Source organism: Cloeon dipterum, chromosome 2 (genome assembly GCF_949628265.1).
Source record: "Cloeon dipterum chromosome 2, ieCloDipt1.1, whole genome shotgun sequence".
In the NCBI taxonomy this organism is placed as follows: Eukaryota; Metazoa; Arthropoda; class Insecta; order Ephemeroptera; family Baetidae; genus Cloeon; species Cloeon dipterum.
Genome location: NC_088787.1, coordinates 456,542 through 468,529, shown reverse-complemented (window position 1 = coordinate 468,529; position 11,988 = coordinate 456,542). Strand labels below are relative to the sequence as shown.

The following is an 11,988-nucleotide window of genomic DNA, read 5'->3' as shown; positions in this document are numbered from 1 at the left end:
TAGAGTATCAGCTCTGATGCCGTTGTCACCTGCTAGTATCTGCTCTCCTTTCCTCACACTCCAGTATGGAAGCGGTCGTCACGTTCCTACCTAGAGAGCCGGCGCATCTGATTGGTCGACGCGCTGCTTACTATGAAACAGTAATTGACGCATGCGCAGTTTTAATTTTGCCTAAATTTTACGTTAGTTTCACACATAGTATTTTAATTCTTGATTTTAAATATCATTTTTTTATATCAAAATGGCGAAAAACGCTCCAAGAATTTTTTTTATTCCCCGCCAATATTACGTTAATTTATTTTATCCATAAAATACGTCTTTGAAAGCGTGATTTCGACTCGATCTGAAGTAAAACTTAAATATCAGAGGTAAAATACACGATAAATATATTTATACTGAAACAACGCATAATTTTCTTTATTCTTTGGCTAACAATCCGTGCAACAAATAAAATGGAGGAACCAAACGTTGACTATATCGCGTGTATCACACTTGTCTTTAGCACGAGACTCTCTTGTGGTCTTGTGGAGGGGGGGGGGCGTGTCCGCTCCCGCTTGGGCCTCGAATCTCGGAGTACAGTCTTGAGAGTTGCGGTGCAGCATCAGCGGCTCAATCTGTGCAACACACAGCCTCGGTTTTAGACGTAGGAGACGTCTGTTAAATCGATTCTACCAATGCGCGCGTCGTCGAGCTCGTTGTCGGACAGCGAGTAGCCCTTCTGCTTGGGCTGGCGCATGCTGGTGCCGACCGTCGGCTCGGACACGTAGCCGCCCACCTGCGCCTCCTGGTCCGTGTCGTCCTCGTCGTCGTCGTCGTCCTCGTAGTAGTCCTCCTCGCTCGACGACTCTGCAAGTTTGAGAAGAAAGCGTTGAAGCAGTCCGCTGCGCTCACCTGGCGACTCCACCCGGCCTTCCGATCCATCGCAGCACCAAAATTCAATTTAATAAAATAAAATAAAAAAAACCAATGGACTAAGCAGAAAGCGCGGTGGCTGCGAGCGAGAACCCTTCGCCGAAATGATTTTTCAAGCTTGCAAGCAAACGGCGCATGCGTCAATTACTGTTTCGTAGCAAAGCAGCACGGCGACCAATCAGATGCGCCGGCTCTCTAGGCCCCCCAGCGAGCATCACTCGAGTGTAAGGAAAGGAGAGTAGATACTAGCATGCGACAATGGCATCACAGCTGATACTCTACTACTCCTTAACTTACACTCCTCTTAGAACTCCTCTCTTTAGAGTAATGCTCGCTAGGGGGCCTAGAAAGCGCTGCTTTACTAGAAACAAGACACTTGACTGACTTGACGCATGCGCAATTTTAATTTAGCATCAATTATCCCAAACTTTCGCATTGCATCATGAAAATAGCGGTTTTTTACAAACTAATGAATTTTAAGAGACCTTCGTCCACGTATTTCGGCTCCTTGCACACCATCTGCGCCAGGTCGGTGAAGGTGTAGTGCGGCGAGGCGTCCGGCATCGTCCTCCGGATCAGGGTGCGGCTGCTCAGCACCGCGCTCAGAGCGCACGGCGCGATCTCCTCGGCCCGGCTGTTGGTGTACGGCAGCGTGCTGCCCGCCTTCAGCAGGCCCGCGAAATACGTCTTCCCGCACAGGAAGCCCACGTCCTGCAAAACCTTCCAGTCACACGACCTTCAGGGCAAGGCAAAAAGGACGAACCTTGATCTCGTCGAAGCTGCCGAACTGCAGCGTTTTGTACTTGTCGATCGGCGGCCGGATGTACTCGCAGTAGTCGCTCGTTTTCACCTCCTGAATTGGATATAACGGTCGGTAATTAAAAATGGGGGCGTGGTCGTTGAATTTGTTAGGAAATAAAAACAAAACATCGTCGTTTTTTATGTAAATCGTTATAAATTAGTCAAAAACAGAGTCTGTGTGGCGAAAAAAGGCGGGAGACTTAAAGAATTCACGTTAAAATGGGCGTGGCAGTTTAAAATTCTTCGATTTAATGTAAAATCAACCAGGGGACCAACACCAGGCGCGCGAAATTGGAGCAAGGGGCGTGTCAGCTACAATTTTTCAGCAAAGAAAAACAAATGAATATCGTTTTTTGTGTAAAACGGATAAAATTAAGTCAAAAAAATGCGGGAGAGTGAAAGAATTTTCCGAATTTCCATTAAAATGGGCGTGGCAGGAAGAATTTTGCTGTCACCTCGAGTTGTCGGACGCAGGAGACGTAGGCGAGTCGCGTCTGGATGTCTGGCAGGTTCGGCACGCGGACGGGCGAGGTGAAGGGATTCCAGCGCTTCCACAGCAGCCACCAGCCTGAGAGCGTGTCGCCGTAGTTGGTCAGGTCCTTGTCGTCCTGCGAGCCCACGTCGATGGCCAGGATGTGCCTCGCACCTTGGCTGCGCATCACGTCCGCTTTGAACACGAAAAGAAACACAAAAATGCCTAAAGTACCGGCCGAAAGTACGGGAATATGACTGTGCATTTTTGTTAGAGGGTCCTCGAATTGGGCGGCAGGCGCAACAGTCGCTTCTTAAAGGACGCGAGCAGCCGCCATTTTCATGTTCCAATAAATTATTTAAATTTAGGCCCAATTCGAAAGGCGTGTTGTTATTTTACAGGGGGAACAAAAGCATGGGTTCTAAAATTGCCTCGAGTCATCCACACTAAGGACGGTCGAGGTGCGAATGTTGCCTCCATTTTTGTATTTCTTTAATGGCCGACCTCGACCGCGCTTAATCCTCACAAGTCGAACGGGAGAGCAAAAGCGAGTATGTGAATAATATTGAATTGAATTTATGTCTGCGTGTCTCATTTTTGGTGTTTGATGGGTTACCTGGCACGTTGTTGACGTAACACCCGTCGATGAGCAAGTGCCCGTCGTGCGGGTCGCAAACGGGCGGGAAAATGCCCGCCACCGACATGCTGGCGCGGCAGTACCTCCAAAGCACGCCTGTCGGCACCAAGAGTCAGACAACTACTCGCTTTTCGTTCGTAAATTTTCCTCTTTTTGCACCACCTGAAGTCTATTATGCGCGGCGACCTTGCGAGGACAGACAGACAAGACTACCACCTCGGCGACTCGCTTGCAACAGTGCGTTTCCTCGCGCATTTCAAATCCAGTTTCGGCTTTCAGCAGGCACATTTCTTCAAACACGCGTGTTTGGCGCCATTTTTCGAAAATTAGAAGTGGGGAGAGAGAGACAGGCAGCAAGAATTCTTTGCACGAAAATTCAGCGTCAGCCAATCAGCGTCGAGAATTTTATAAACAAAGAATTCTTGCTGTTTTCTTCGATTTTTCTCAAGAATTCTTTGAACGAAAATTCTCTGACGCAACCCGATTGTCAACTATTCCCGCGGTTGCTTAGCAATAACAGATTGAGAGGGAGGTTGTCGCGTCAGCCAATCAGCGTCGAGAACTTTACAGGCAAAGGTTTTGCACAAGAATTCTCTGCACGGAAATTCCTAGACGCTGATTCGGCTGATTGGCTGTTGTACGGATGACAGAATCTCCCGCGCATTTAAGCGGGGGTTCCTGACGCATGCGCGTATGTCGAGAATTTTTGGAGCAAAGAATTTTAGCTTAATTATCCGATTTGCGTGTTTACTTCCGCAATTAAATCGACCTTTTCACATGTTTCTTCGATTATTCATCGATTGATCAAGGTAAGCGGAAAATTCCGGCTTTCTCTAGCGCGCGAATATTTTTTGGCGCCAAAAGCACGTGTTCTAATTCCAAACCAATCCAATTTAGAGCAAACAACAGCTAAAAGAAATGAGGAAACACACCGAGCAAGTCGCCGCTCTACTCTAAAGTTGAAAGAGAGAGTGTGAGCGCGAAGAAAAAGAAAGATTTTAAACCAAAAATGTGGACATGCACACGCATTCACGCCATCATCAAACGAACCGACTTGCAGCCGAGAGAGAGAGAGAGATGCAATTTTAGGACCCATTTTCTTAATATTAATTGCAGAGAGAGTCAAATTACCTGGCAGGTTGTTGACGTACCCTCCGTCGAGCAGCAGGTGGCCATCGGTGGGGTCACACAGGGGCGGCATGTAGCCGGAAAGGGACATGGACGCCCGAATGTAACGCCACAACGATCCTGACAAGCAAACCGCCGCGTCAGCATACACACAGCACACCCCTTCAATTCAGTCTTTTGGATGCAAAACAACCCCGTCCATTCACCGCAGACTTGATAAAAGAATTAATGCTTTCGGGAGAGGCGCATGCTACTCGCCTCGCCGGACAGTTTCGCAGCTTTGAAAGAAAGATTCAAAATGGCAGGGGGCGCCATTTTGAATTTTAAGAAGGGAGATTTGAAAGCTTCGAAGCGGTCCGGCGGGTGGAAGTGAAAATTAGCAGGGTGTGAAGCGTGAGGGTCGCGTCGTCGGGGATAATAGCCTTCAGAGTTGTCGAGAGAGAGAGATAAAGAAAGAAAGAGAAAGCGTTTGTAAAGTTGTATTTATCAGACCGTGGGTGTGGATGCGCGGCGCGCTCGCCGAGATGTCCGTCGTGACCGTGAAGTACGGGATCCACAGATCCTCGATCAGCGTCTCGCCGAACGTGTCGCGGATCGTCTGATTGAACACGCTGCCCGTGAACATGGAGGTCGCAGGGTAGGTCAGGTCCAGCAGCTGCTTGAACCAGCTCGTCATTTTCTGCAGAACAATTTAACGCGGTTAATTCGGCCCCAAGAGCCGCCATCTTGAATTATTCTTTTTAATTACCTTGGACCACTCCCTGGCCTTCTGGGTCATGGTGACGATGTCCCTCTCCAGGCACCAGAGCCCGCCCATGAAGGCGCCGATGGACACGCCCCCGACCATGTCGATCGGAATGCCGGCCTCCTGCAATTTGAAATAATTTCCTCTTGTCTCACTTGAAAAGGATAATTTCGCTAAAATTCTTTGCTCCAAGAATTCTTGATGTACCCGCATGCGTCAGGAACCCTTGCTTAAATGCGCCGGGGAATCTGTCATGCGCGTACAACAGCCAATCAGCGTCGACGAATTTTCGTGCAGAGAATTCTTGTGGAAAAAAAACAAAGAAAGCGGCAAGAATTCTTTGTTTATAAAATTCTCGTTCCCGCGCAATTTGAGCTGTTGCTAAGCAACCGTGGGAACAGTTGAGTTGACAGAAGAATTTTCGTACAAAGAATTCTTGTGAAAAATCGAATTGTTTGTCTCACCAAAATGGCCTTGATCATGCCGACGTGTGCGGCGCCCCTGGCGCCGCCGCCGCCGAGCACGAGGCCGACCGAGGTGCCCGTCAGCCAGCGCGCCAGCCGCGAAAAGTCCGAGTGGATGTCCGGCGGCGTCAGCATGAGTTTGCTGTACAATTCCGCGATTTGGTTCTGCGATCGCTTCGAGAACATGCGTTTTGGGCAGATGAGGTGGTGGTGCTGCGATATCCAGGTGCGGTTGTTCAGCCATTCGACCGTGTTCTTCGGCTTGGCGCTGCCTTCTCGATGCAGCAGCACCAGCTCCTTCTGCGTCCGCATGCCCAGACGCTCAACCTCCTTTTCCATCTGGATGAAAATTGAAAACAAAATAGAAAAATGAAGGAAAATCCTTTAAAGGAGCCGCCATTTTTAAATTTATTTCGGCAATTTTTCCTTTAAGATTATTCAAAATGGCGGCGAATCAAGGATTTCGTTAAGAATTCTTGCTTCCGCCATTTTTAAATGGCGTCGTAGCCAATTTTTTCCTATCAGCTGGTTCAAGATGGCGGCGAATTAAGGTTTTCGTACATGAATCTTTCTTCCGCCATTTTTAAATAGCTTTGAAGCCAAATAAATCCTCTAAGATGGTTTAAAATGGTGGCGATAGTATATCTGTTTGAGTTTTATGTTATTCAAATATCTAATAAAAATGCAAGATCTCGCATTTTAATTTTTAAAATTCCAAAAAGCGTTCTTAATAATTTTCCCTCCTCCATTTTCAAAAAATGGCTGCCGCATTAAATTTGTTTAGGAAATGGCTTGCACTCCTTTGTAAAAATCCATATCAAGGCGTCTCCCCGTGAGGAATTGCGCCGAAGTTTTAAAAATGGCGATCAACTGACCTTTCCGACGTTGGGTCCGCGTTCGAAGAGTCCGACGATGAGGACGCAATCGGCCTGTCTGATGCAGCGCTGGCTCCAGGCGGACATGGAGGTGTCGCACTGGTAGAGCACGATGCGGTGCTGGTCCTCCTGCTGGGCCAGCCACGACGTCAGCCGGTACTCGTTGTTCGGGTCGAGGATGGACATGCCCTGCGACTTGCGGATCGATTCCGACGTCAGCCGCAGACAGTGGCCGGTCGCCGCCAGCGCGTGGAACAGCTCGTGCGAGAACGCCGTCAGCGGCACGTCGTCCGAACTACCCACCACCGCCACCGTGGACAAATTCACCTGGAAAATTAAATTTCTGGGGTTAAAAGGTTGATTTATAAGCGAAAAAATTACCTGAGTTGGCCTGGAATCGATGGCACGGCCGATGGAGGGTTTCTGCCAGGAGCCAAGGATGCGGTGGCCGAGCAAACTGATCAGCCGCGTCACCACGATCGGGAAGCGCAGTTTGATCGCGTTGAAGAGACCTGAAATTTAATTTTAATAGAAACCACATTTTCGGCTACGTCTTCGAACCTTCAGGCAATTTTGCAAGCTCGGTGTCTCTCACAGCCATGACGGTGGTGCTCCGCTTGGTTTTGGTCACCATCTCGACCTGAAAATTAATTAAATAAATTGTAACCTTAATTTAAAAGAAAGAAACTAACAATTCCGACGAGGTCGCCCTTGCCGTACTCGCCGACCAGCTCCTTTTTGCCGTTCGCGTGCGTGATCACAGATCGAAGACGCCCGCTCAGCACCACGTAAGTGCAGTCAGAATCGTTATCTTGTCTAAAAAGCACGAGAAATAAATAAATAAATCAGAAGTTAAATCAGGGAATTCCAACCTGTAGAGTGCGCGGCCACTCTCGGGAAAGACCCAGTCCAGGGCGAAGTCGACCTGTCTCACGAAAGGTGACAGCCTGCGGACCACGGTTCGGGCCACGTGCAGAACGACCTTCGGCCGTTCTCGCATGATACTGGAAAAAAAATCAGGAATATTCGTTGAATGTGTTAATAAAATTATTTAAAAGACACAATTTCCGGCTTCCGGTGATCGCAATTTTTCGCGATTGGGGAAAAAATTCGACAAACCGCACAGTAAATCAACGCGGAATTTATCTGTGAACATTTTGAGACCAAATACGAGCAGATCCGGTCAAAAACTAGGACTAGATAATTTTTGAACTTTGAAAAACGTGATTTTCTGTCACAAATCCGAAATTTGAGATTTTTTCCAAACGGAACAAATTTAAAGAGTTTTACCTACTGAATCACACGCTAAAGATCGTTGCCGGTCTGGAAACCGATTTTCAGATTTTTCTCGCCCATAGAAAAATTAAAATTAATTTTTTACGCTTTTCCGACTTCACATAAAAGTGGTTTTATTTTTGTTTAAATTCGGCCGTTCGTCCCACCATCAACCACGACCCCTCGTCAGATAGGTTTCAGTCTGCGCTTCAACCTAGCCTACCCTGATGACCTTTCTCAGGGTTCCCCGACCTGAGATCCGATTTTTTAACGATAATAATTATACTGACCTATAAAAAGTGCTCTTTGATAAAAGAGCAATCCTAGTAAAGTGTTTTGCTTTGATGGTGAAGAAGCTGGGCTCGCCCGTGAGGACGGCCAGCCCACCCACGACCTCGCCATGCGACGCCGAGAACATGTACACCTCGTCGTCCTCCTGCGGGTTCACCGCGCTCTTTTGCGACACCGTCAGCATGCCGGAGATAACGTAAATCAGCGCCACGTCCTAATAAAAACTAGTTAATTCTCGAGTCTCAGGGTCAGGGCATGTTTGGTACCTTGTGCGAGTCTTCCTTCATGAGGTGGGTGCCGACGGGCACGTCCCTGAGCTGAACTTTTCCACCCTGGAGCACGGTGGCGTCGTCGAGGCCGAGCTCCCTGACGAAGGCAGCCGTGGCGATCTCGATCAGGGTGTCCTCGTCGTTCAAATCGGGCACCGTGCGGCGGCGCGTCAGGTCGGGAGGCTGCAACAAACAAAAAGGGGCGTTGTCCAAATTCTCCCGGCAAAAAATGTGCCTCGTGAGTAAAAAAATTAAAGTAGTTACGAAAAGAAACCGCATGAGGCGCCACTGCGAAGGCTGAGTTGAGGGTTAGCTCTGAGTGAATAACGAGAGGGGAGGGGAGGGGAAAGGCACCTGGGGCGAGATGGTGGGGTCGAGCTCCGGCACCATGTCGGGCGTGTGCGCCGAGGAGGCCGCCCTGTGCGTCCGCGGCCTCACGATGGGCACCGGTTGCGTGCCCTCGGGACTGAACTCGGCGTCCATCGTGTCTGAGGGAAAAAAATCCTTTAGCCGGAGTTCCTCGAAGAGCGAGCTCGGTTCCTCCGGCGCCTGCTCACCTTCCGCCTGCACCCACGAGTGCCTGCTCTTGGACGGCGACGTCACAAACGGACTCGTCCGCCGCTTCTGGTGGTGCGCCGGACCCTGAGAAGAGATGGGAAAATAAATTCCAGATTTCAGGGTCGGAGGAATGATTTTTAGGTCTTACCGGATTGACTAGCTCGGCGCTGAGACCGAGGTGCTGGTGAAGCGCCGTGAACGTGACCCGCTGCAGACGCACCATGATCACCTGAATCACCCTGATGAACGTGTCAGGGTATTCCTGAAAATTCCGGGCGTGAAAACTGCGTTTTTAACCAATGTCAAATGATACTGGGCGATACATCGATATCGCACCGTGTTAAAGGATAGGGAAATGTCGATATATCGCCCGGTGTCGAACGATATTTATTAAAATCGTGTATTTACAGAAAAATATCAATAAATATCGCCAAAAAACACATCCGTAGTTCCAACCGATACCTCGAAGACCTCTTGGAAGGCATTGACTGGAAGCCTGAGGACGATGGAGTCCTCGATGGCCCTGGCGGAGACGGTTTTGTAGGGGCTGGGGTGTCCGGCGAGCACGTCGACGAAGCTGAGCAGCGACGTCACGCTCTCGCCCTTCTTCACGTACTTCAGGGTCAGCGTCGTCGAGTCAGTGCCCGTGATGTACACATTCAGCAGCCCGTCCTGCACCACGTACACGTTCTCGTCCGGGTCACCTTCAGAAGAATATTATTTAGGGAAATAAATTTAAAATAATGGAAATTAAAAGCCGCACCGATTTTGAAAAGGTACGAGCCGGCGTGCAGACGAACCACCTCCACGTGCTTGCACAGCGTCAGGAAGACGGGCTTCTCGAAATGTCCGAACACCCTGAAATTTCATCATGACATTTTTCAATCCAATTGAGTCCACGACCCAAATTTGGCTTTGAGATAATTGTTTTTCCTAATTGAGTGTCTGATAATGACAACGAGGCGCATTAAAACAAATGAGATGAGTGCTTTTAGCTGCGTCAGCTCTCCTCGCGGTTTCAATGCTGACATTATTTCGCAAGTGCGCAGAGTCGCGGCCTTGCTCCGCGAAACCGTGCAAAACAAATCGCATGTGCAGAGTCAAGGGTTGTGATTAACGATTTGCACTCGCGCACAACCCCTCATATAGAAATTATTTCACTGCTACGTACTCGATTGACATAACTTTAAGAGCTGGAAAAATATTTACTGGCTTTTAAAATTGAGAAAGAGTTGTATTTGTTCACAGAAAAGCTTGACGTTTACCAAATACCAGCAGTTTTTATTATTTTATTTTTGTTCAAGGGTCAGACGGTGAAATCAAATCTATTTTCCGACTATTTTAGGTCAAAATCGATTAACTTTCGTTGCAAGAATTGAAATGTCTTGTTTCCCGCGGGAAATGACGACTGCCGCGCCCCCTTTTCTATTCGCTGCGAATTTTGGCCGTTTAGATTTCCCGCCATTTCGAATTTTAGCCTATAACGAACTATTCAAGCCTCAAAAGGTGAGAATAATTCATTTGTTACCGCGTTGAAACCTCAGTGACCCGATCTAAAGCGAAAATCTCCGAGAATTTTTCATTTCAACGAATTTCAGGAATTTCTGCGCAGTTCATCTCTTCAGGAGGCCATCTTTGATTTTTAATTGCGTACTATTTTACCTACTTTGTTTAATTCTGAGCTTAAAATATTGTTTTTTGATTCCAAAATGGCGAAATAAGAGCCAAGAATTTTTCGAATTTCCCGCTAATAATTTTTTTTTTATATTTTTGTTTAGAGTTCAGATCAGTTCAAGAATTAAAATGTCGTGTTTTCCGCGGGTAATGATGACTGCCACTCCCCCTATTTAATTTTCTGGGAGTTACGCCCCTCTTCAAGATCCCCGCAAATGAATTTTTCGTCTGTAAAAATGAATGCTGCGAATTTTGGCCGTTCAGATTTCCCGTCATTTTTATTTTCAGCAAAACAACGATCTTTTCAAGCCTCAAAAGGTGAGAATAATTCGTTTATTAACGCGTTGAAACATCGGTGACGCGGAAAAAAGCGAATTTCTCCAAGAATTTTTCATTTCAACGAATTGCGGCGCAGTTTATCTCTACAGGCAGCCACATTTGAATTTAAATTGTGTAATATTTTAATTCTCTCTTTAATACTGGTTTTTTTTTATTAAAACGGCGAAAAAAGTGCCAAGAATTTTTTGAATTACCCGTTATAATTAAGATAAGTCATTTAAACCATATAAATGCGACTTTGAAAGCCTGATTTCGACTCGAATTGGAAGTAAAATGGCGCGAAATCGATTTTATCCAAAAATAAAAAATTGTAAAGATGTTTTAAAAAGGTTTTTCACCTCATCAAAAAAGGTACAGGTTTTTTAAAATAAAAAAACGATTTTTTCGTTTTAAAATCGCCAAAATTATTCCAATGGCAGCCATAAAAATTTGAAAATAAATTTATTTGTTAATTTCCGAGCAAAAAATGACATTTTGAAAAAAAAATAAGGATAAGGGTGCACACCTTATGCTCTGGAGGATGTAGAGAGCGTCGAGGGGGACGCGGTCGTCCTGTCCGGAGGTGGTGGCCTCCTCGAGGTACTCGGAGGGCGGCTCGAGCACCTTGAGTTGGGCCGGGACGGCGTCGCGCTTGAACTGCAGCCATCGGCCTGCGAACTTGATGAGCTTCTTGCGCTTGCCCTGCGTGCTGTGCACCTGCCGAGAGATGCTGGTCACCTTGCGCAGCATCTTGCGTCCGTAGAAGAGCACCTTGTCCCGCTTGCGGAAGCGCGGCCGCCCGCCGCCCACGCCCAGCACCTCCTTCACCTCGGCCGGGATCAGGTCTGCAACGAAACCTGAGTCCGATTAAAGGGTCTCCTCAGGGCCAGGGGCCAGGGTGTTTGCTAATACCTTTGTTCTTCCATTTCCGCACGAGCAGCGTCGTCACCGTCACCACCACGGCCAGCAGCAACAGCCACAGCAGCCCCACCTGCCAAAATTGGACAACAAACAGTTGAGAACCACATTAAATTATCGGAGGTTGACCTATCCAGGCCACTGGGGACACCTTACAATAGGTGGCAACCTGTTAAATGGATGAATAACATATCTCGGCCACCTATTGAACCCGTGACATAATCAGAGCCAGCGGGGCGGTGACGCACCTTGTTCTGCAGCAGGAAATCCGCCGAGTCGTTCCAGGAAGACCTGAGGGCGTCGGGGCCGGCGACGGCCCACAGCTGGTCCCAGAGGCGGCTCATGACTGCGACGGAGAACGGATCATGTGCGCCTCGTCGTGTTTACGCTCGCCACCAGCGGCGCACTTGGCATAATCCGATTGATCCTGCACCGAGCACCGAGAATCGTTGGTTGTCTTGCGTCACTACCGAATGCACAATCACACACGTACATACATACCCACAGCACACCTCTTGCCTAACAATAATAAATATTTTTGAGTGACGGCCGCTCGGACAGTCGAAGCGACCCCGTCAGCTGACAGGCGAGCCGAACAAGGAAAACCGGTTTGGGTCAGAATGGAAACCGGTTTAAACGAAAGTAGGGCGA

General features: G+C 48.0%; 1 protein-coding gene across 12 annotated transcripts; it reads right to left on the bottom strand.

Annotated features, from left to right (window-relative positions):
* Positions 1-389: 389 nt before the first annotated feature.
* sws (patatin like phospholipase domain containing sws) lies at positions 390-11,910 on the bottom strand. 12 transcript variants are annotated; one of them, XM_065477747.1, is made up of 24 exons: positions 11,586-11,907; positions 11,332-11,410; positions 10,946-11,276; positions 9,191-9,285; positions 8,890-9,131; positions 8,576-8,689; positions 8,224-8,511; positions 7,867-8,052; positions 7,600-7,814; positions 6,907-7,038; positions 6,727-6,850; positions 6,596-6,674; positions 6,416-6,546; positions 6,035-6,361; positions 5,160-5,498; positions 4,699-4,818; positions 4,443-4,629; positions 3,954-4,070; positions 2,802-2,918; positions 2,169-2,380; positions 1,676-1,765; positions 1,398-1,623; positions 673-909; positions 390-614 (listed from the first exon to the last, which is right to left on the bottom strand). In XM_065477747.1, the coding sequence occupies exons 1-24, from the start codon at positions 11,679-11,681 to the stop codon at positions 610-612; spliced, it is 4,089 nt and encodes a 1,362-aa protein (XP_065333819.1). In that variant the 5' UTR covers positions 11,682-11,907; the 3' UTR covers positions 390-609. The 12 variants fall into 12 exon arrangements, with proteins under 12 accessions (XP_065333819.1, XP_065333821.1, XP_065333816.1 ...); XM_065477749.1 differs by lacking the exon at positions 390-614 and having other exon boundaries at positions 621-909; positions 8,224-8,357; positions 8,427-8,511; XM_065477744.1 differs by lacking the exon at positions 390-614 and having other exon boundaries at positions 621-909; positions 11,586-11,764; positions 11,831-11,907.
* Between the last annotated feature and the right edge of the window lie 78 nt (positions 11,911-11,988).